At 40.2% G+C, this 24,074-nt stretch overlaps 1 protein-coding gene across 16 annotated transcripts in view; it reads left to right on the top strand.

Moving 5' to 3' along the window:
• The window catches only part of BNC2 (basonuclin zinc finger protein 2), a 427,699-nt gene that overhangs the window by 76,785 nt on the left and 326,840 nt on the right, over window positions 1-24,074 (top strand). The window contains exon 1 of one of the 16 annotated variants that reach the window (XM_084898240.1): window positions 13,246-13,287. The exons of the other annotated variants lie outside the window; for them this stretch is intronic. Coding sequence (XP_084754366.1) covers window positions 13,261-13,287 — 27 coding nt within the window. The 5' untranslated portion in view covers window positions 13,246-13,260. Of the gene's footprint in view, window positions 1-13,245; window positions 13,288-24,074 lie in introns of those variants that run through there. 16 annotated transcript variants of the gene reach the window in all.

The raw sequence follows: 24,074 nt of genomic DNA, 5'->3' as shown, positions 1-24,074 counted from the left end.
AAATATGAAAAACTGGAAGTATACCATATGAGTAATATGGGATTGGTTAAGTTGCTTCTCTTAATCTTAGTTTTCATTAAATTGGGATGCCATCTTTTTTTGCAAGGATCCTGCTTTGTTTTTTATAATTGAAGTAGCATTGATTGATAACATTATATAAGTTTTAGGTACACCATAATTTGATATCCGTATGCATTATAGCATGCTCACTACCAAAAAGTCTAGTTTTAATCCATCACCATATAATTGACCCCTCTTTACCCATTTTGTTCTTGCCCCATATTACCTACTTTCTTGTAACCAACAATCTGTTTCCATATCTCTGATTTTGTCTGTTTTATGTTGTTTGTCATTTTTTGTAGTCTACATATGAGTGAAATCATATGGTTTTATCCTTTTCTGTATGAGTAATTTCTCTTAGCCTGATACTCAAAAGATCCATTCATATTGTTGCAAATGGCAGTATTTCATCTTTTTATTTTATTTTATGACTGAATAGTATTTCATTGTCCACATCTTCATCCGTACATCTGTTGGTGGACTCCTAGGCTGAAACATATCTTGGCTATTGTAAATAATCTTCCTTAATCCTGAAAGTGGCTTGGTCTTAGAGGTCCTCAGTAAATACTAGCTCCTTTTCGCCTCCCAACCACAATTCTTACTTTCCACACTTTCACCGAATTCCCACAAGGATCAAATCAGGGAATAAAAGGAGCATGGAAAAAAGTTTAGTATCATGCTAACATTTTCAGTGGTTTGCCTTTTTAATCATTTCTTTGCTGTGACTCAAAGTCTCACATCCTTGGGAACCAAACTCATGACAATCATGAAGTGTCTTACCTCAAAGGATGAGGAAACCCAGCAAACCAAAATCATGATGAGCCCTCTGGAACGGAGTGTGAGAGCATGCCTCTCCCTCAGGATCATCCCGGGAATGTGGAGTAACAGCATCACCATTCACCTCTCACTGGCAGCGATGTGCAGGGTGTGGAGAGGGAGGACTCGGGCTGAGGTAGGATTTATAATTAATGGCTGTCTGGCCTTGTCCGAACATTCTTTTTCCTTGCAGGGTTCCTGTAATTGTCATCAGATGGCTCAGTCTCCAAAATGTTTCCGTATTTCAGTGACTTCTAGAGTATGTTTTGTTTTGTTTTTTAAAGGTCAGATTTAGCAACCATCATTTGTTTGTGTCTGTTCTGTTGTGTATAGATGCATGCAGGTCAGAGTATAGAGAAACCAGTCAGAGGTTCAGTCCTCCTTACCATCTTCTCTTGAGCCTTCCCACTTCCTTTGCTGATTCTTTTCCACCTGCATTGCTTTAAAAGGGCAAACGTGCCATAGTTAGCTGTCCTTTTAGTGTCATAAAAGCCTGGGGACTTTTATAGAGCATTGCATCTTTCTTGTGCTAAAGGCCTCATGGAGGTATAGAACTGGACAGTGAATGGACCCTGTGAAGAATGATTCAAAGTCTTGGGCTGTCCACTGGGGAAACAGGGATATTTGATACAGAACCTGCATTTCGTCTGATGAAATTTGAATGACAGAAATAGTAGCATTAATTCCAAAGGCAGGTGTTAAGGTAGAAAAGTACAACCCAAAAGTACACAGGTGGAAAAGATAATGTGTTTGGGAGGAAGATGTGATACAGTTTAGCTTAAAAATAAGAAAGTTATCTTGCATGGGAGTATTTAAAAAAAAAAAAATCAAATAAGCTCTTGTAATTTGACATTGATTGCTTTTCCAGGAAAATAAAAAATACCTAAATGAATAAAGACAGCTAATTAAAAAAATGGAGTGATTGATACATCTAAACTCTAGTATGTTTCCCACCCCCCTCATTCACTAAAGCAGGGAGTGAGTGGGAAGGCGAGGTTGGATAGGATTGGCCAACTAGATCATATTGAGAAGCATAAAGTTGAAGAGAACTGACACCATTTCTTCTGATACACACTGTTGGCTGAGAAACTGTGCTTTTTAAAAGCTGCTTTGCTGAACTGACTCTGACTGGCCTACCTAGTAAAATAGTTCTTTGCGTTCTGCTATCCCTGTTGGTCTAATGGTAGGCTGTTCTCTGAACTTACAGGGACCCAACTCTAGAGAGTTATGCTAACTGTTGACTTATTTACATTACACTGCCCTTTAATGGTGGGATTTGGGGAAAAAAAAAGATTGAGGTAAAACCAGATGCCTAAAAGCCATCCCACCTTTCTCTCCCCACGTGGCTAGAGTTGTGGGATGGGAACAGGAAGCCTTTGATCTCAGCAAAGAGAGGAGCTGTCCCAAGATTAATATTTTAAAAAGTTGGCACGACCATGCCATTTCCTTTGTCAGTGATTGGTTTAAGAGTAGATATGTGGCTAAGTTTTGTCCAATAATTTGTAGGAGGAAGTCTGCTGGTAGTGCAAGTTTCCCATCTGGAATGGGAAATCAGAGTTGCTTTTATGTTGGCTGTGATGCTTGGTGAGGCAGTGAGCAAGCATGAGGACAGATGGACACTGCCATGAGAAAAGCAGAGCCCTTGTCCTCGACACCCTGCACTACATGGCTACCTCTGAACACTTGTTCTGGGAGAGAACTAGTAACTATTGAAGCTCTTAAACATTTGCTTTTCTGTAACCTGAGGCCAATCTAATGTCTATCTAATACATTATTTCTATGCTTTAATCATGCCCCCCCCCCTTTATTTTCCCTTCAGATTTGTAAAGTACAATATTTCTTAGTCTATAACTATATGTATCACTTAAAGCATTTTCTGTTTCCAGAGATGAGAGGCATGTCCTCCTTTCTGGGCGGATTGAAAATTAGAGCTGACCCTCCCCCAAACTAGTACTCTACTGCCAGGGAAGTCCTCTCTTTGGCCACTTCCTTATCACTGCTGGCTGTACCTTGGTGAAAGATGTGATGTGGGACACAGAGGGCTTGGGGCATAGTCTAAGAATACATTCTTATGAGAGTGGTCATTCAGTTTTCAGTTGGTATTGATACTTCTTTGAGCTATAAAATTTGGTCTGGTGTCAGACTTTGTTTGCAGTCCTATTACTATATTTAAGCTGTTTCTTGAAGTTGATTCTCCCTGTTAAGTAAAGAAAACTCTTTTTATTTCCTAAGATGAATTATAATTAGGACTGCTCGGTATGGAGAATCTTTCTCACTTAATACCTCTAACGACTTACAAATGCCCTAAATGTGCCTGTCTGAGTGGATTAGATTTGGAGAGGAACCTACTTATTTTAGTTAAGTAATCGCTTTGCTTTTGTGTCATACATCCTTATTAAGCTCTCATGTTCCTGTCCCACATGGAATTCCTTGTGAAATCCGACCTCAGCAAACATTGTTATTAACTTGCAGGGTCCATGGTACTGAAAATATCAGTGAAGTTTGTTGGCTCACATGCTTTGTTTTTATAGTACTCATGCTTTTTTTATGCACTCATGATAAATAAATACCATTCCTTCACTATTCTTGCAACATGAATTTTGTTTATTAGTTGGTTCTTTTCTGGTGTTCATGCTTTTACTTACTAGTATAAAATCATTGAATATATTTGACACACCCCCCATCCCCCCGACTCACACCTACTTTTTTGTTTTTTGTTTTTTGTTCTTCCTATTGTCTGGAATGGTCTTAGCTCCTTGGATCTCTGGACATTGTGCATCTCTATCCTTTTGCCAAAAAAACTATAAATGTCCTGGTAAAACTTACTATGTGTAGTCATAGTGAATTAAGTTTGTTCAACTTCTCAGTGACCCTGTCCTTGTGTTCTCTAAGGAAAGAAGAGAAGGTAGTGAAAATGTTTTGAAGAACTTGACCTACGGAATTACACTTTTTGAGTTCAAACATTGACTTCATTGCTTACAGTTTGCATGCCCTTGAACAAGGCTGCTGTATGTGCCAGAATTATTTGGCTGCTGTATGTGCCAGAATTATTCTGTACGATGGAGACTGTACTGGTTGTTGTGAGAAGTCTATGCATGCATCAGGCACTACTTGCCAGAGAGCATACTGTGTGTATAGTTGATATGATGGATTTTTCAAAGAACTTTTTAAAATTTGTTTTTCCTTTGGCTCTCAGAACCACCCTGTGAAGAAGGAAGTATTAATAAGCCTATTTTATAGGGCATGTCATAGAGACACAGTGTCAGTATACAATTTTGTAACCAATAGAGTTGGGATTATAATCTAGATCTCTCCTCTTTTTGTAAAAAACAAAACAAAACTATTTTATATATTTCAGAAAGAAAGGAAGAGGGAAAGAGAGAGAGAAACATCAATGATGATTTCTGCATGCCCCCCCTACTAGGGATCAAGTCTGCAACCCAGGTATCAAACGGTGACCTCCTGGTCCACAGGTCGAAGCTCAACCACTGAGCCACACTGGCTGGGCAGGTCACTCCTCTTTTTTTTAAAAATATATTTTATTGATTTTTTCAGAGAGGAAGAGAGAGGGATAGAAAGTTTGAAACATCGATGAGAGAGAATCACTGATCAGCTGCCTCTTGCACACCCCCTACTGGGGATGCGCCCGCAACCAAGGTACATGCCCTTGACTGGAATCGAACCCGGGACCTTTCAGTCCCCAGGCTGACGCTCTATCCACTGAGCCAAACCGGTCCCGGCAGGTCACTCCTCTTAATATGTTATATACTTAACTGTGAATTGGGTCTTTAGGCAGTTACCCTGTTTTTGTGATGTTATAAGATATGGAAGGTATAGATGGGAAGGACATAAATTCCTATCCTTTAAATATGGCCCAGTGGTGTGCCAGTTCATTCATTTTAAAATTATTTATTTATTAGATACAGGTGCTTCTCCCTTTGCATGCTTCTGGTATGCAGTATTTCAATCATATGGTTAATTAAATAAGACAATCCCCTAACAACACAGTTCGAATTTCAGTTACACTGTTAAAGTCACTGTGAGCAGCTGTATTGAAGCAACTCTGGTTATTAGGTTCTTGAACAGATAGTAGAGGGTGTAGCTGTGTTGCCTCTTTGTCTCTCAGGCAGAAACCCAGGTAACGTTTTATGAAGAGGGATTATTGAAAGAGGGAATTGGCCAACAAAGATAAAAATGCTGCAAAGAACTGAGAAGTGATGCCACTGGAACTGAAATGTGGACCCATGGTAAAAAAACGTTCTAGAAAAAATAGCTGACATGGAAGATCAACATTTTTCTAGAGACTGTTTGTGCAGCTGAGGAGCTTAGCAAAGAATCAGTTACTGTAAATTAGGAGAGTGATTGCAATGAAAAGGAGGACCTAACAGAGGAAAGGATGCTGGCAAAAACACACACACAAAAAAAGACAACAACACAAAAAACAAAAAAACAACTCAAAACAAAAACAAAACCTTCATGTTAAAAGAAGTCTGTGGTGATACTGCATCCCAATGAAAAACACAAAGGATAAAATGTTGGAAGCTAATCCAAACTTAGACAGGTGCATGCCAATTCACTGAGGCCTACAAAGGATGCTTATTTGATATTTTAAATTTATAAGGAAATAAAACGCTTTCATTTTCAGAATTTCTAATGTTTTGAATTGCAGCGTCCTAAACAAATGTTTTAATCTCTCTCTTGTTTTCCTACACATATATAACTGATATGAGAGATGTTATTTATTTATTTATTTTTTACCACAATGTCAAAGCTCATAGAAAAAAAAATCATAATTTTCCAATTGATTATTAAGACACTTTGCATGGGTTCAGCTTACATGGTCATTTTTATGGTCCTGCATTACCATGCAAAACCAGCTGCCTGTATTTATTGAGCCAAGTGGCTACTCTTGTAAGTGGTGGGGATACAATGATGCCTTAGGAAACATTATTCCAACATAGATTTATTGAGTGTCTGCCATGTGCCAGGCTGCATAAACACATGTGAATGAAAAGTGGCCCTTTTTCTCAAAGAATGCACATTTCTGTTGATTGATGAGAGACAAGATCATTATCCACCGCATACTACATTTCTTCCGATGCCACGATAGGAAACATACCAGGCATTGTAAGAGCCTGTAGGGAGGGCATCTAACTTAGCTTGGGAGGCTCAGGGTTGAGAGAGGCAGGGAGAGCTCCTGGAGGACTTAGGGGTTAATTTGGAAAAGCTGTGTCTGTGGAAGAGGGAGCCAGAGGTGAGAAAATTCTGCATGGAGAGTGCTGAATAATTTAAAAAGTGCTGGAATGTGGAAGGCAAGATGGGGACAGGGAGGTCTGTAATGCCCCAAACCTATAGACAGAGTCATTGCAGTTTTCCCGAAACTAAATGACAATTTGTACACAATAAAAATTGACCCATTTTGCCGAAACTGGTTTGGCTCAGTGGATAGAGCGTCAGCCTGAGACTGAAGGGTCCCAGGTTTGATTCTGGTCAAGGGCTTGTATCTTGGTTGCGGGCACATCCCCAGTAGGGGGTGCACAGGAGGCAGCAGGTCGATGATGTTTCTCTCTCATTGATGTTTCTGGCTCTCTATCCCTCTCCCTTCTTCTCTGTAAAAAAATCAATAAAATATATATTTTTAAAAATTGACCCATTTTGGTGTGTTTGATGTAAGTCCTGAGACCACCCCCCAGTCCAGATGAAGAACACTGACAACACCCCTAAAACCCTCAGTGTTCCTGAGTGACTAATTTCTCCTCTCGCTCTGGCCCCTGACAACCACTGAGGTGGTGATGGGTTTTTCTGTCCTTAAAGTTTTGCCTTTTTCAGAATGTCATATACATGGAATCATACAGTCGATAATTTGTTCATTCTGGCTTCTGTCCCTTCGTGTAGGACTTTTAAAGACTCATCCATATTATTGCATGCCAAAAATCTACCCAAAAAACCCTTTGGGTTTTAAGCAAGACAGTGATCTGAGAGATTTGATTGTAGGATGGATTTGAGAGGAGCAAGACCAGACAGGGCTTTTACTATAATTTAGCCAGGTGGTAATGGAGGAGGGTGGTGGCGGAGGGAGGGGCTTGGTTTGAGGAGTGTGGGGGAGGTGGAGCTGGTCTCAACCAAGGCAGGGGAAGAGAAGGGAGGCCCTGCTTGTTGGCTGTATTGAGAGGGAGGAGTTTGGGATTACCCTGAGGTCAAGTCCAGCTGGGTGTGGGAATGTGAAGGAGCTGTTTTCTTTCCTCTTACACCCTCTGATCTTTGCCTGAATCAAATTTGCTGAACACTGACCTTGCTCAAAGGGTTCTCTTTTCATCTCACCACTTTGTCACTAAGAATTTGCTCTCCACACCTTGCTTGGGACTGGGGACTGTAAAAATGAAGAATGTTGTATTCATATTATTTCAGCTAACTTGGTTCACCTGCGGTTACCTGTTATTTTCCATAGATAATGATGTAAAAACGCCTCTGGAGAAGCTGTGTTTTCCTGGTCCATGGTGCTGGAAGTCACAGTTCAGTGGTCACAAAGTAGCTGCAGGTTAAGGATTCTGTTTTGTAAAGATCATTTCCACCTAAAGGAAGCCCCCTGAGCTGCATTTGTGAGGGTACCATATTTGAGCCAGTTTGAACGGTATGGGAAGTAGTGATGAAGGAATACAATATTATCCATATCTGACATATGGCTGACTTATTTTTTTGCGGGGGTGGGGGGGGGAGAGAGGGGGGCTCTGATATAGTGAGGATTCTGAGGCTGCTCTAGGCTAATGGGAGAATCCTGTGCTTGATTAGTAATGACCACCTCTGGCCTAGGAAGGAAGCACCTGGGAAATGGTGGGCAGAGAAGGACTTTTCAGGAAGGCGATGAACCACACCAAGGCCTGTCCCCAAAAGCAGTGGATTCAAAATTAGCCCACGGCCATGCTTATAGCTGGCATAGCATTTCATCTGCAGGGCAGCTCCATGAGGTAAAGATGGGGAAATTCAGTACAGAGGGGTCAAGTAACTTCCCTAGTGTCAGACGGCTAGTACTGGTTCCATAGTCCATGCCCTTCTATGGACACAGGGCTGTCTTTAGAATTATAGAATGCTGGCACCCGAAGGACTCACCCTTTCGTTCCTCTGCTCTTAATTTTATAGTGAAAAGGAATGATGTCTGAAGAGGGCTCGAAGGTGACTTAATCAAGATCACAGGAGGGTAGAGGCAGAATTAGTTGTAGTCCTCAAATTCTTGCCCTCTTCCCCTTCTCTCCCTTCTCCCCCACTCCCCCACCTCCAGCTTCTGCCACTCTTTCAAATTTTGTAACTCTGGCTTCCTGGTTTGTCAGTTTTATATCCATGAAGAGTGATGTTGCTGAAATAGGTAGCCTGGCAAAATTGGTGCTTAATTCCATTCTTTCCTTGGCCTTGGCCCTCTAGCCTGGGGATGTACTAATTGGCTCTTTCTGTCGCTTCTGTCACTTTATTATTCCCAAGGGAGCCTAGAATCACCATTACTGCTCTCCAGCCTGTCCTGTTTGATCATTGATTGTCCCATCTTTCCAGTCTCTTCCTAGTAGCAGTTGGGGAGGGGAGTTGAGTTTTGGGATGGGGGGGAGGGAAGAGGGCTACCATGGGGTTGGGGATATTGCAGTGCTGCACAAAGACCTTCGGACCTTGGTGATTTGATCCCCCTGTTCCACCTAGACCCAGCACAGCTCACCCCTCCACATGTTGGTGCAGGGGCATCTCTTCCCCTGCAGTGGGGTTCAGAGCTAGACAGGCTTGATAAATGTGCTTCTTCCAAACATTTATTCGCATGGAGCATTGACTACACAGGACACCCGGGACAGAAAAGGGAGCTCTTGCGTTAGCAGTTTACATTTCATATTGGCTGTAATTATTTTTTGAGGAGCCCCATAGCTTGAGGGATAAATTAATTTGTTAATCTTCCTTTTTAGAAAAGTTTCTCCTGTAAGCTTTTCCAAGCAGAGGGTCTGGTGGTTATCTTCTCTCTCTTCCCTCTCATTTCCCCTTCCTTCTTTTCTTCTTTCCTTGTATGCCAGGTCCTTGTAAAAATTTAACTCTTGTTCCAGTTTCTTCCACCTCCCTTACCCAGGAACCAAGTTGAATGTTAATGCATGATGGTCACCATTCTCCGGTGGCTTATGCTTTCTCTAGTCTCCGTAATTAAAAATGTCCTTCTCAATTTCAACCCAGAATACCTGAAAAGACTCCTTGTTTAGTTAAGAGAAAGCAAATTTCCCTAGGTAAGTTCCCATATGTTTTCTGTAAAAACTGGCACATACTTCCTTGTACTTTACCTCTGTCAAATGAGATCCTTCTAGGAGTAATCAGCCAGCCTAAGCCACTCATCTCTTTCTGCCTGCATTTGCTTGAGCAATTTTAACTCTTTGGGTGCTATCCAAGGAAGTGTCCTGCTTCCTATCCCAACAGAAGTGTCGGATTTCGGAGATGGCCACCCTCTTTTCACTTTTCTCAGGAGGTCATGGAGCCCTAGGCCTGTACTTCTGAATAGGGGCCTGTGCGCAAAGGACATTTTCCTTGGGGCCATGGGAAGGGCCCCTGCGTGTCTGTATGATTCATTTCCTTTTGGTAAAGTTTGCATATATTTTTACATGCTTTTTCTTAAAGTGACCCCCTTCCCCATTGTAGAAGCTTTAGGCTTCTTACCAAACCTGCATCCACTCTTGAATTGTCTCCTTTAAGAAATACATAACAAGAGCTTCTACCACCTTCATTAGTCACCTGATTCAGCTCCACTCTCTGTGGTCTCCCAGTTGCATGAGAACTTCTCTTAACTCTTTCGTTCTGGTTTCTGAAAAGGCAGAACAGCTGCTCACCCACAGTGAAGGGGAGGTAAAGGCCCTGATGAGACATTGTAGGGGGATACTGTAGGATTTGGGCAGTTTTGCCTTACATTGCCAGGAGAGGCTTTAAGATGGACCCAGACTAACTTTGCCTAGTGGGAGTTGGATTTGCCAAAGGCGAGTTTAAGGTTCTAGTTCTTTCTCTCATGTGCAAGCAAATACACTAAGTGGCCAGATTATTATGACCACCTGATGTTTGTAGGCAAATTAGCCGTACACTGCATCATATGGGATATGGAAGCCGAAGGCCTGTTCAAACACCTTTGCTGTCTGCAGTTACCAAGATAAAACCTCTCCAATTCGCACAGGAACACAGGGATTGGACAGTTGAGCACTGGAAAAAAGTCATGTGGTCCGATGAATCATGTTTCCAGTTGCATCATACAGATGGCAGAGTGAGAATTTCTCGGAAACAGCATGAAAGCATGCACCCCACATGCATGAGTACAACCCTTCAAGCTGGTGGGGGCAGTGTTATGGTTTGGCGCATGTTTTCCTGGCATGATTTGGGCCCTTTAATCTGTGTGGAATGACATCTGATTAGCACAACATACGTAAGTATCTTTGCTGATCAAGTTGATCCTATCATGTTGGTGGCATATCCCAATGAAGATGGCTTCTTCCACCAAGACAATGCCCATGCCATGGTGCTCGTATTGTGCAGGAGTGGTTTCAAGAACATGAGGGAGACTTTACCTTGCTTAGGTGGCCCCCACATCCCCAAATCTCAATCCAATTGAGCATTTGTGGGATGAAGTTAGAAGAGCCATCAGGCAGCTGGTTCCACAACTATCAAATCTCACAGAACTGGACAGTGCTATTCATCAGGGATGGTGTCAGATTCCTCGCATCACCTTTCAACATTTCGTGGAGTCAGTGCCAAGAAGAATCGCCACAGTATTGAAGGCAAAAGGTGACCCAACAAAGTACTGATGGGGTGGTCATAAAAATCTGGCCACTCAGTGTACATCCCTTTACAAAATACACTAAAAGCATTCTTTATGAAATGCTGTGTAGCATAAAGCAGGTGCACAGGAACCGTACTCATCTTCCAGAAGTGACCATGGTTCTGCTCACCTAACAGACTTAAAAACTCAAGTGATAGTTTTCTTCCTCTTTCTTCTCCTACTTTCCTCTTTGGCCAAATTCTGTAAGTTGATTGTTTTAGCTTGCATGGCCTCTTGGAACTGCCCCTTAAATTAGAAAGTCTCATCATGGTTACTGTGGTATTGAGTAAGTAGAGGTTGTTGATAAAGTGAATTCATATCATTCTTTGACTCCTTTTCAGTCTCACTGCCCTACTTCCTTCTAGGGCAAGCCCTCCAATTGGAAGCTTTCAAAAACATCGTTGACTGTATTGCTATTCAGCTCCTAAAACTTCATCTATTTCATGTCCCAGGCCCTCCTTGAGCATAGGCCAGCCTGTCTTTCCCCCTCCATCTCTCCGTGAGACCCTCTTATAATTGTGGGATTTTAATTGTAATTTCTAGTTCCCAGGTACGCTTCCTATTTTGTTGTCTTTTTCTTTAAGGCATTTAATGCTTTGTACCCTGTGGAGCAATTGTTTGTACGTTTTGATGATACTCCAGAGTAGGTTTAAAAATTCTTGCAAGTGCTTTGTCTTGTTTATTTTTAGTAGTGGTAGGTTTCCAAGTACTCAGTGGTAAAAGGAGCACCTGACTGCTACTAAGACTTCTGGGCAGAATCCCACAGAGCACACTGGACGTTAATTTTCTGTCTTCCTCATCATACCATGAGCAGCTCCACAATTGGGCCTGTGTTCTCCAAATTGCAGTGCTGGAAACGCATGGCAGCAAAGGCTCTTGGACTAAAAAGATAGACATGCTTGTTTCTTATCATGTGATGCTCTTCCACATTCTTGGAATAGGATTTTCACCAAAAGTTTTGAATTTTTGAACACGAAAAGTGGCTGCTATATCACTGTTAGTTGAGCTGTGTTTGAAATGTTAAGTTATTATTTTTTAATCTTCCCATTTTTTTCTGTGGGTAGAAAAAAAGGTAACATGTTAAAATATATGTTTGGAAAATTTATCAATGTACTTTTGGCTAATTGGGTTGTTGAATAAGGTTAGTAATGATCTAGTTGAAACATATTTCATGTGAATTACTCTCTTTAAACATTTCTAAAGAGCATGAAAATAGTGGTGGTTTAAATAAAGTAAAAGCCCGGCTGGCTTGGCTCAGTGGTTGAACAACGACCTAAAAACCTGCAGGTCACTGTTCAGTTCCCCGTCAGGGTACATGCCTGGGTTGTGGCTTGATCCCTAGTGTGGGGTGTGCAGGAGGCAGCCAATCAATGATTCTCTCTCATCATTGATGTTTCTATCTCTCCCTCTCTCTTCCTCTCTAAAATCAATAAAAATATGTTAAAAGAAAGTTTTAATTTATGAATTAATTTTTAATTTGAGTTTGTTGTATAGCTATTATGATCAAGTGTTAAGCAAATATATAAAGCAGTAAATATTGTGTGACGCTCTTCTCAAGTAGATCCTAAATCTAAGTCAATATTAAAAGTGTCCTAAAGAGTATAATTGTTTCATTAGACAACCTGAGCTTTGGATAAATTTGTAGACTCTAGAACCTTGTGTAATATGCAAAGGAGTAAGCTTAGATATGACATAAGCATACATCATTGTAATTTGCATAACTTATCTCTTCAGCATAAATATTGTGCTCTTGCCGTAAAACTGTTGTCCTGGAAATCAGATTTTGGTTGTCTGAGTATTTGTGGGATTGGAGGAGGTTTTAGGGTTATGTTTGTGTGTAGATTTAATTTGAATGCTAAGTTAAGATTTATGGTGAACAGTGTATGTAACATTCTATTTACTTTTTAAAAGCTTATAAAGCATCTAAATCTGATCGTTGGGGACCAAGTTCAGGAAATAGGGTATAATTCTATTTTAATTGTTTCTCTTAATTGCATCATATTTCTGTTTATTTGCAAGTTGTGTATTTAAGACATTAACATATTTAATACCCTGTCATTGGATATATTTAACTTTATACTAGACTCAGGCATTCAGATCTTTGGACTTTAAAAACAGGAGCAACATAAGACCTGTCTTTTGTTTAAAGTACTCACTGATTACACTCTGCTGTTTTCATTACATGAAACATGTATCCCGGGTTTACTTGAGAGTAACTGTTTCTAAGAATTCGGCAAGCTTAGCTTCTGTGACAGATTGTGCACTTCTTCATTCATCCATTAATATATGACATTTGGAAAAATTTTATTTTTCAAAAACATTTATCAAGGTCATACTATGTGCTGTGATTATGGGGGATGTAGTGATGAACAAAAGAGAAAGATTTCTTTCTTAAACCTCTAAGTGTCTTAGAATTGTCAGGAAAGACAATATGAAAGCAGGCGACCACAGAACCACGTGATAAATGCAGTGGAACCCTAAGTCCAAAGAGGCCCTGGAGGGATTGACACCTCTCCCTTCTTATTCTGAGAGTTATCGAGGTGAAGGGGTCTGGAGAAGAGTGGGTAAGAATGTTCCTGGCACGAACAACAGCAATGGTAAGAGGCCAGAGTAAAGAGAGAAATCAGCACATTTGAAAAGTAGTATGATAAAAGTAGGCAGCTAAAATTTAGATAACCAGATCTCTCACTTGACTCAAAATTTTTTTCTTTTGTGCTTTACTCTGATGAGAAGTGAGAAGTGACTACAAATATTTTTTGATTCTGCCCCCTCATTGTAATAGAAATACTAATTATTTTAGAAAATGTATATTAATGCTACCCAAAATGAAAAATCAGTTGTAATGGCATTACCTAGAGATCATCTTGTTTGTCATTTTGTAACTGTTCTTTCAGAATATGTTCTGTGCATATTTAATTTTATAAAATTGAGATGATACCTTACATGATTTTTTTTTTTTTGTAACTGATATTTTGTACTTAATGTTAAAGTCATGTTAATTGTTTTCAGAGCCTTGGGGTACTTGTAAAATACGAATTTTAATGACCACATAGTAATCCATCATCAACCATTATTTATTTGTAGTGCCCCCTTTATTGGAAAGTTGTTCCCAACGTTGCATTTTAAATATTGGAGCAGTGAATATATTTGTATTTAAACTTTTAAGTCCCTGATTATTTTCCTATGGCAGTAAGAAGGTATGTCCTTTATTCTATGGTATGCCCTAGCCCTCCCCCGCCTTTTTTTTTTTTGGTAAATATAACCCCCCTCTCCCCACACACACACCTAAAGTCACTCCATCCCTGACATGAGATCTTAAAATCTAGATTTTTACATCTTTGGTGTTTAGACCAGTGCTCTCCAAGACGTCTACTTTAAGAAAAAAAATTTGTAAATGAATCTCATTACGTCTATACAAGTGAATACATAATTCCTATAGATGTTATGTGGTTGGACATGAAATATAATACTAGTGTTATATGTTGATGTAAATGTGAAACTATTATATCCAATGTTTTTAGAGTGTCTACATGTCTCTAGAAATATTTTTATTCAGGATTCTTTTTTTTAAACCACAGCAGTTAAATCTTACAGGGAATGTTCTTTAACATGATTAAATAACCTTAGTATCAGTGATTGGAATATATCTTATTAGATAAATACCTCTGTGGAGTTAAGAATCAAAAGAAAAATGGGACTGTTTCTTGGGTGAGCATTTTTTCCTTAAAGATTTGAAGAGGGTTATTTTTTAAGGTAGAAGATCCTAACAATATGAACCGCTTGGCTTACAAGGTTTTACTTTTTTTTAAATAGATTTTGTGCTGTTCCAGGGCTAAAGTCCTGTCCTCTTTATCTGCTCATTCTGTGTCCCCATGAATGCCAAGCACATTGTCCTCAATAAATATCCCTCCAAACACTGAAAAACCAACAGCTTTATTGTGATACAACATATCAAACAGTTCACCTACCTAGGGTATTTTTATTGGTGTCACTTTTTTTTTTTTTTTTTTTTTTTTTTACAATATTGAGAGTTGTGTGGCCATTATCACAATCAGTTTTAGAACATTTTGTCAACCTCAAAAAGAAATTTTTACTCTTTAGTCCTCACCCCAACACTGCCATCCCCCTGCAGCTAGAGACAACCACTGATCTAATACTTTCTGTCTCTGCAGATTTGCCTCTTCTAGACATTTCATAGAAACGGAATCATACCATATGTGGTATTTTGTGACTCTTCTTTTACTTACTAATATTTTCAGTATGTATTCATTCATTCATGTCGTACATATATAAGTACTTCATTCCTTTTATTGGTCACATAATACTCCATTATATTGGAGTATATACATGAATGATATATGTATGTATCACTTTTTTTTGCCCATCTATTAATTGATGGAACAAATACTTATTAATATCTAAATGCACTTGGGTAGGTTTGCTCTACAAAGGCAAAAACTAAGGAAGCAGTGAAGTTACAAGACCCCAAATTGAAGATGCTTTCAAAGCTTGTTAGTGAGGAAGGTATATTTTAATTAGTTTGGGAGTAAGTTTGTGTGCTTGTTGTGTCTAAGGGAAGAATATCACGTCAGTCAGTACATCTTGTCGGTTCTACCTGTGGAACACCTCTTGCACCTGCTCTGGACTCCGTAGTGCTGGCACTTTATCTAAGACGCAGCTTTTGTTTGGTCACTGGTTTACCACTGCCAGCCCCAAAGCAGGCGAAAGGACCATTGATGAAAATGCCATTTTCAAGTCCTTCACATAGCATAGCCTGCACGGTTGCCTAATCTCAGGCCCCACTGCCTTCCCTTCTTTTCCCTGTCTTCCCCTCCTGTGATATTTATTTTCTATTTAGGAAGGATAACAGAGTCCTTTCTGAAGTTGGGCACCATACATTTCTGCTGATACCACTGCAAGAAGTGGGTGTTAGGACCCCTTTTGGAGCTGGTGGAGTGGAAATATCCCATGAGCTCTGGGGTCCATGGTGCTTGCTTCCTTGGAGCCACTTATCATCTTAGACATGCTGCCTTGCAGGTTGTCATGAAGGTTCAAGGAAATATCATGTGGAAGTATCTGGCGCATATGTATTTAATGGACTATGTCAATTACGTTTTTTCATTTGGATTATCACTTGTATGTGGTGGCTTAGGTGAATTTGAGATCACCTCCTTTCCCCCTTCCCCCCTCCCCCCGAAAAAAGGAATTGATGCACTATGAGGAGTGCCTGTGGTTTATAGAGTTGTTTTTTTTTTTTTCCTTCCTCCCTCCCTCCCTCCCTCCCTCCCTCCCTCCCTCCCTCCCTCCCTCCCTCCCTCCCTCCCTCTTTCTTTCTTTCTTTCTTTCTTTCTTTCTTTCTTTCTTTCTTTCTTTCTTTCTTTCTTTCTTTCTTTCTTTTCTTTCTTTCTTTTCTTTCTTTTCTTTCTTTTCTTTCTTTTCTTTCTTTTCTTTCTTTCTTTCCATCAAAACCCTGTTTTTGAGAAGTCCCTGGAAGTGCATTAGTAATCTAACACCTCGCCTAGCAGCAGTGCTTCCGTGGGCCCCTGTCTGTAAAAGGTGATAGCTCATTGCTATCTTCTGTCCCCTAAAACATCTGTGTGTCTGTACCTTTATGATTTTCTCATTATGAAAAGTAATTATTGTTCATTAAAAAAACCAGAAAGTAGAGAAGTAAAGAGGCCATAAAATTCAGTTGCAGTCCAATTACCTGCTGTGGCCATTGTGATTTATGGTTTCCCAGACTTTGTGCCTATGTGCACGTATGTGTCCATGCTTTCTTAAATAGAAGTTGGGTATATGTTTTGTTCAAATGCTTTTCCCCACTTGCCAGTGTAGGTGCATTTTTTAGTGTTAGCATCGTGGATGTACATGATTTTTTATGACCTCATCGAATTGCACTGTGTGGAAGTACCATGATTGCTGTCACCAGTCCTCTTTGCATGGACATTTAGGTTATATCTAACTTTTGGTTATTTTTAAACAGTGCTTGCTTTGATTTTGAACTCATGAGTTATTCTGATATGCTTTTTACCTCCTGAGTTAACAGTTTTCATGCAATAATTTTCCTGAGATTTAATGCCAGATCCAGTTCAGACTTGTTCCTGTTACTTTCTACAGGTCTTTTGTAATACTGCCACTCGCGTGACCGTACTTTTCCTTCTCGCACTTCCTTATTTTGCTATTATCTGCTGCTAGTTTTTTAATTTCTTCCTACACTCACCTCCATTTTATCTTGGCAAAGCTCTGCTTTTTCTTTGTCCCATGCCTCTGTCCTATCTGAGTTTAACTTTTAAATAATTTTTTCTTCATATTGGTCTTTTTCCATTTCATTATTGATTCTTATGATTAAATTCACTCATTTCCATTACATTTTCTATTACCTCATCTCAAATTTGGTATCATTTAAATACTTACTTTTATTAATTATTCTAAAAGAGATTGCTTGCTTTCTTCCAAATAAAAGAATTAGTGAAGTTGTTTGTACGTAATTGTCTGTTGTCCAAATTGGGATATTCCTATGATTATTTTTAGGAATAATCACTGTCTCTTCTCCTTTAGAGTTTGTTTTTTGGCCTATAACCTGTTAATTATGTCCTTAAGGAGCATTAGCCATTTAAAATAATTTTGATATGAAGCTATGTTTATCATGTTGTATATATTCTGAGGCCTTAGCCATGACACTTGGGCAAGAAGGTCTTGCTTAATTACCACTGGACTCTCCCTCAGACTTCCTGATTCTGTAGATTTTGGGTGGGGCCCAAGAATATGCATTTCTGATACGCCCCCAGATAATGCTGATCTGCTGGTTCTGAGACCATTCATTGAGAAGAACTGTTCTAAAGGAACATAAAAACCATTATTGGATCACCTGTCCTCTTTGTAATTAATTATCTGTACTCTTTCTCTTTAGTACACATGATAGATATAACTGAGCACAGTTTAGTAGAGCTGTCACTTACTTTAAAAACAAGCAAAACCCTTTATTGGCAAAATATAGGAGGGTTATTGGTTACAGAGCTATAGCTTGTTGTGAACAAGACTAGAAGACACAGTGTCTGGAGACCTAGTTTAAGATCCTGAGTATTCATTCCCAGACAAGTTTCTTTAAATCTGTTACCATCTTAGTCTCCTTGCAGGAAAAAAAAAAAAAAAAGTAATTGCCGCTTTATCTCCCTGGCCCTTTCCCTCTACTTCCTAAATCGGCAGGCAGATGCTCACTGTGTTTAAAAGGTTCACAATGTCAAATAGTATCTCAATTAGGAAATGGTATGTGTTTTCAATAAATGTTCAAAGTACTTTTAATAGAGGGCTTATCACAACAGGGATTTAGAACTCAGATGAGGAAATAGTTTGAAATCACAGATATTCCAGATGGCTAGGACATAAGGTTGAACCTGGAGAAAAGGAGTTGGTGAGAGAGAAATTTTAAAATAATGGGAATCGAAACAGTCATTGGATTCACTAGATTCAGGTTCAGTTCAGCGTGCAGTTCTCTGGTTACTTATCAGATATAAACCAGTAGTTATGCTGATCAGTGTGCTGGCAGTTTGGATCTCTGGGTTGGAAGTTCTTTCTTCTTGACAGCCGAAGATGGGGGAGGAGGGGATGTTGTATGACACGTTTGGCAGCAGGTTGTGAGGCATATTATTTGTATTTGAATGGAGAGGATTCACTATTAGAAGAGGGACGAGGGCTGTCTGGGGGTGTGTGAAAGGTGAGGCCACAGCAACGCCTGGCAGCTGATAAGAACTCAGAGTCAGATGAACAGGACATTTTTTTCTAAGCGCACCCCAGCCGCTCATGTTTAGACTTGGTGAAAAGGCTGCTGATTTAGCCACAGATGTTTCAGTTACATTGTAGAGACAAGCCCCTTGTTCTCTGAGGCTGTCACTGCGAGGTGGAATTTCACATCTTTTCAGGAGGCCATTTCGACTATTGTTTTTTTAAATTTTATTATTTAGTGTGCTCTCCCTTACCCATCTTTTGATGGCATGTGACACATGTGGCCTTTTCTAGTCAGCAATTAGGAGAAAAATCTCAGCAGAGTTAAGAAAACCTTATGACACACAACATTCGCCTGAAGTAGTGTTCCCATGTGAGCAATGGGCATGGGTATAGACGCAACGAGAGGGGGAAAAAGGGCTTTTTGTTGAAAGTGACAGGTCGAGCAAAGTTTAACTTAAATCCTCTCATTGATATTGGAAAGTCATAAGCCTTCATGTGACACTGCCACATTCAACTTACTGTGTGATCTTGAGCCCTGAAGCTTGTACCGTAGTGTGTGTGTGTGTGTGTGTGTGTGTGTGTGTGTGTGGTATGTGTGTGTGTGTGTACACACAGTGTAAACATTTTATGAACTGCAGTGGCTGATCTATCTGTCTGTCTGGGCAAGAATGTCCCTTGATAGTAAAAAGAACAGCAATCAGGACAGAATTGGTCAATGTGGCATGTCTAATGGTGGGAAGATATTTGAAGGACTCGCTATAGACACAATAGTCTCTCTCTAAATAGCCTCTTTGCACCCGGAGTCTTATTGCAAACAGGTTCATTAAGGAGAGACATCCTGACACACAGCATCGCAGTAATGAAAGTAGCTCTGTTTTTCTAATATTGTATCTTGCCACTTCAGTTATGCCGCTCGTACAAGATTTCCCTTGTGTTGTTGTATATTTCTCCAGAAAAAGAATCAGTCTTCATAGAATATACAATTATTTCGTACAGGAATGTATAACTCATACCTAAGATCCCGCCCGCTCTGTTTATGTGCACTAGTGTAAAAATAATTGGCAAACACATCTTCCAGACCAAAAGATTCCAGCACCTTCAATTTGTTGGGCTAGAAGATGTTGAACCAGAGTTCTAATAAACTTTTAAAAAAATGTGTAATGTTCAAAATGGATCTGTGATCAATCAAAAAGAAAAAAAAATATTAGTACAATTTCCCAAGAGGTGCAATTTTTTTTTTTTCTCCTCGGGTTTTAGCCAATTCCAGTATAGTATCTGTTCAAAAAGTGGGGAAAAAATGCAAAGGGCTTTCATCCACAAGCTTTACATATAACTACTATATGATGACTTAAGCTATTGGATTTTCTGCCTGTTAATGTACAGCATGAACATTATGAACATGGAAAAAAAAAAGGTTATATTGGTTTAAAAGTGGATATGGAAAATTTAATGTGCTCAAGTGGGAACAATGGCATATTAAAAAAAAGCACTCATGACACAGATCTAATAATTCAGTTGCCCCTGTAGGAAAAGGGTTTCAGCTCTGATACTGGCTCATAGTTTATTTTTATATACACCCCTGGTCCCTGCAGTATACCCCGTGTGTGGGTTCCAGAGAAAAGAAAGAAAATAACCTGTAGGGAAATCAGCCTGGAAACCTTTCATTAAATACATTGTACTTCGTAGTGTGTCGTTCACAGAGTCTTCAAGAAATGAAGAAAGGAGAGACCTGTTATCAGTCCGCATGTGTGAAATATTATATTTGAATGCTATCATTTGTTTTAAGATTAAGGCTGAGGCTGCTGCAGACATATTAGTTATTATTCACTTACATCTGCTAGATAATGCAACAGGGATTTAAAAATTCTTTTCCCATTTCTAGTTCCTGCTTTCCTCTCCCCACACAATGGCAGAGGTAACTACCTTAACTTAAACCCTGCTGGCTAAAATATGTTCTTGTTGGAAATGTTGCCTCTTTATAGAGGATTGGGTGTGAGGGTAATAAAATCAGCCTTAAAATGGTTGGTGGAGTTTATCTGTCATTTAGCAATAGATGCATTTCTGGGGAAAATTGGAGAAAGGGATAAATACATTCTCTCATGAGAAAAACACACAGGGTAGGGAGGTAACTGTGAACAGTGACACCTTTATCAAGTTAAATGTCCTGTGCAGTGAGCCTTTGTCTTGTCATTATAGTTCATGTATTGCTATGGGCGGGCTTTTAAAATCTGTAAACGTCTTATCTTTTTTTTGCTGACTATTCATGCAGGTACGCTAGGCAAGCCAACTGTGACACATATTCTGCCTATACTTGTAGCTGTCTCTCGGACGAAAATGAACACATACCTTAAGCCTAAACCATATAACAGTATTTAATGAACTTCCAGAATAGCAGACATGAAGAGTTTGGTTTCGATCTCAGCTACCTGGGAGCATTGTCCTACACAGTCTGTGGAAAGATTTATTATTTCTGAAGTAGCCTGTGTTGAAATCTTGTTATAAGTACAGAGAGTTATAAGCCTATCATTCTTACCGGATTGATAACTTTTTTCACATCTGTTAGACTCTGCACCACCTTTTGGCCTCAGGACAGATACCATACATTCCACTCCAGATTAGGTCACTTTGCTAAGAAAAAAGTTCTTAAAAAAAGAGAGAGAGAAAAAAAATTTTTTGTGTGAAATTGGGGTTGGAAGGGAGGGAATAGTTTTGGAAACTAGGGGTGTATTCTTTAGAAAAAAAAAATATATCAATATATATATCTATATATATATATATACATATATATATATGTATATATATATGTATATATATTATTGATTTTTTTACAGAGAGGAAGAGAGAGGGACAGAGAGTTAGAAACGTCAGTGAGAGAGAATCATTGATCAGCTGCCTCTTGAACAATCCCTACTGGGGATATACCCACAACCAAGGTACTTGCCCTTGACCGGAATCAAATCTGAGACCTTTCAGTCCACAGGCTGATGCTCTATCCACCGAGCCAGACCAGTTTCGGCATAGAAGTGTATTTTTTTTTTTTTTTTTTAAATATATTTTATTGATTTTTTACAGAGAGGAGGAGAGAGGGATAGAGAACTAGAAATGTTGATGAGAGAGAAACATCAACCAGCTGCCTCCTGCATATCCCCTACCGGGGATGTGCCCGCAACCAATGTACATGCCCCCGACCGGAATCGAACCTGGGACCCTTCAGTCCGCAGACCAGCGCTCTACCACTGAGCCAAACCAGTTTCAGCTAGAAGTGTATTCTTATATGCAGAACTTCTCCAGTGGGATAGCCTCTGGGAGATTGGTTATCATCATCCTTCTGGTGGTAGCTTTCATCTTGCAGGCAGTTACCTCCATATTCCTGGGGATCATTTCAGTTTTGGTTCTGCTCCTGCTGTAAGCACCTATTAGCCATAGAGTAAGTTATTAAAGATGTTGATGCCCTAAGTACTTATGATTTACTTATGATTTAGAAATACCTTCTGCCTGCCCATGGATCATTAAGAGAATGTCTTTCTGGTTTCCATGGATGGGTGAGCTTTGGGGAAAGGTTTCTTATTATCTCTGTTTTACTTAACCTGACAAACACATCCACCTTGGTCGCTATCCAGGGTTGTCCCTGCCTTGAAGGCAATAATGGGTAATCAGCCACTGTCCGGTCTCCTAGATCTCCAGATGAACAGATCTGGGCCCTCTTTCCAGATTAGTATTGAGCCATAGGGACTGTCTTAGGTGTCTCTAAGCTATTGAAGTGTTTCAGGAAAAAGTGAGTTTCCCATGTTTAGCTGTGACTGCTGGGCTTACCATCGATTGGGGGCCAAAGTAGCTCATTGAGCAAACCCTTCGGCTGCTCATGTGCAGCACCCATTGTCCCTCTTCCCAGGTTTGTGTAGGTTTCCCATGGCCCAATTTCTCTGCGTCTGCATAGAGCTCCAGACTCAGGATGGGTTTATCCCAGAGCACTTTCCTAGAGCTGGCAGAGCCTGTAGGATGGTCTTCACTTCATGCCACCAGGCTTTTCGCAGGATTGCAGACACACTTCAATGGCAGTGAAGCTCCTTCTGTCCGTATCAGTGTAGTCAGAGGTGGTGTTAATTGAGTGCTTATTGTGCTGTAGGCATTATCTTGGATACTTCACAGGCATCTTTTTGTCTTCACCTGAAGGTGGTGAACTGGAGACAGCTTTTCTCCATTTTGCAGATAGGGAAACTTGTCACTAGTAAGGGACAGTGCAGGGGTTTTCAGATCCATCAGATCTTTTTTTTTCTTTACTTTCATTTTTTAAAATTTCTTTATGGATTGTGGTATCAAATAATTGTCCTCATCCCCCCCATTCCCATCCCAAACCCCTCCCCAATTATGCCCCCACCCAGCTGTTGCCCATGACCACTGGTTAGGCTTATATGCATGCACACAAGTCCTTTGGTTGATCTCTCCCTCTTACCCTCACTCTCCGCTACCTTCCCTCTGAGGTTTGACAGTCTGATTGCTGCTTCTCTGTCTCCAGGCCTGTTTTTGTTAATCATTTTATGTTGTTCATTATTTCCCCTAGATGCGTGAGGTCATGTGATACAAGAAATACCCTTGTAAGAACCGAAATTGAGACAAGCCATAATGGTTATGCTGAAAGGCAAATGAATCAGTCTGTAGTGAGTTTCTTTCTGGGCCAACAGTTCTTTTGAGACCCATTTTCAATGTCAAACAGTTCCTTATGTGTACATATAAGCCATGGTATTTCAGATCTGGTTGGTGGACAAATGATGGTCCCAGCCAGATCTTATTCTCAAGTCCATGCCCCCTTATTCTTACTTAGCATCTCATCCTGAGCGGGGTGGCCTCCCTGAGTTTCACTTTCTCTTCCTTCTGCTTTCATGCTGGTATAGTTACTTTTTCTTAGTCCTTAGGGACATCACCTGACCCTCCCACTTACTAGCAGGTGACTCAGCGCTTTCCAGAGTGAGCCGCCTTTTCCCTGTTGGCAAATGAGGGAGGACGATCCCTCTTGTGTAACGTGGTGTGAAGAGTAAGTGAAAGCACATGTCATTTACTGGGCAGCTTCTTCAGCCCAGGCACTGAGCCCTCCTTCACCACAGGGACAGGGACAGGCATGGCCCCTGCTCTCAGGAAGCTTGCAGAGCTGTGGGCATGTCAGGACACTGAAACAAAAAGTTACAACATTACTTTAGTTGTGTGTTGCATGTGTAAACCATGTCTAGATGTTAAACTTTGAGTTCAAGTTTAAGCCATGGCCTGAACAGTTTCTAGACTTGATCAGGGTCCTAGAGGTAAAAGCTCAGAGAAAGCCCCTTGCTTTCTTTGGTATCGCTTAGATGCAAAGCGTTTTCACCTAAGTCCTTTTCCATGGTTCCCATTTCAGGTTTTGGAAACCTGAGGGTTCTTACCTGCTTCTCAGCCTCTTCCCCTCTCACTCTCTCCTACGTTCACTGTCTGCTGTGCCCCCATCCTTAGTTCTCCTCACCTTTGGCTGCTCTGCTTTCTCTGGTTTCTGAGGCTCGTTTTAATGGAACCCTCTTTCAGATCCCAGCTCAGTCTTTATCATTTGTTACATCCCGTTTTGATGAAGGTTCTTTTAAGACACCCTATTGTTACATGCGTGTTTGTGTTGGGCAATCTGTCTGTTTCTCTAACT

This window comes from Pipistrellus hanaki, assembly GCF_964339955.1.
Source record: "Pipistrellus hanaki genome assembly, chromosome: 11".
NCBI classification, from domain to species: Eukaryota; Metazoa; Chordata; class Mammalia; order Chiroptera; family Vespertilionidae; genus Pipistrellus; species Pipistrellus hanaki.
This window is presented reverse-complemented; position numbering and strand designations above follow the sequence as displayed.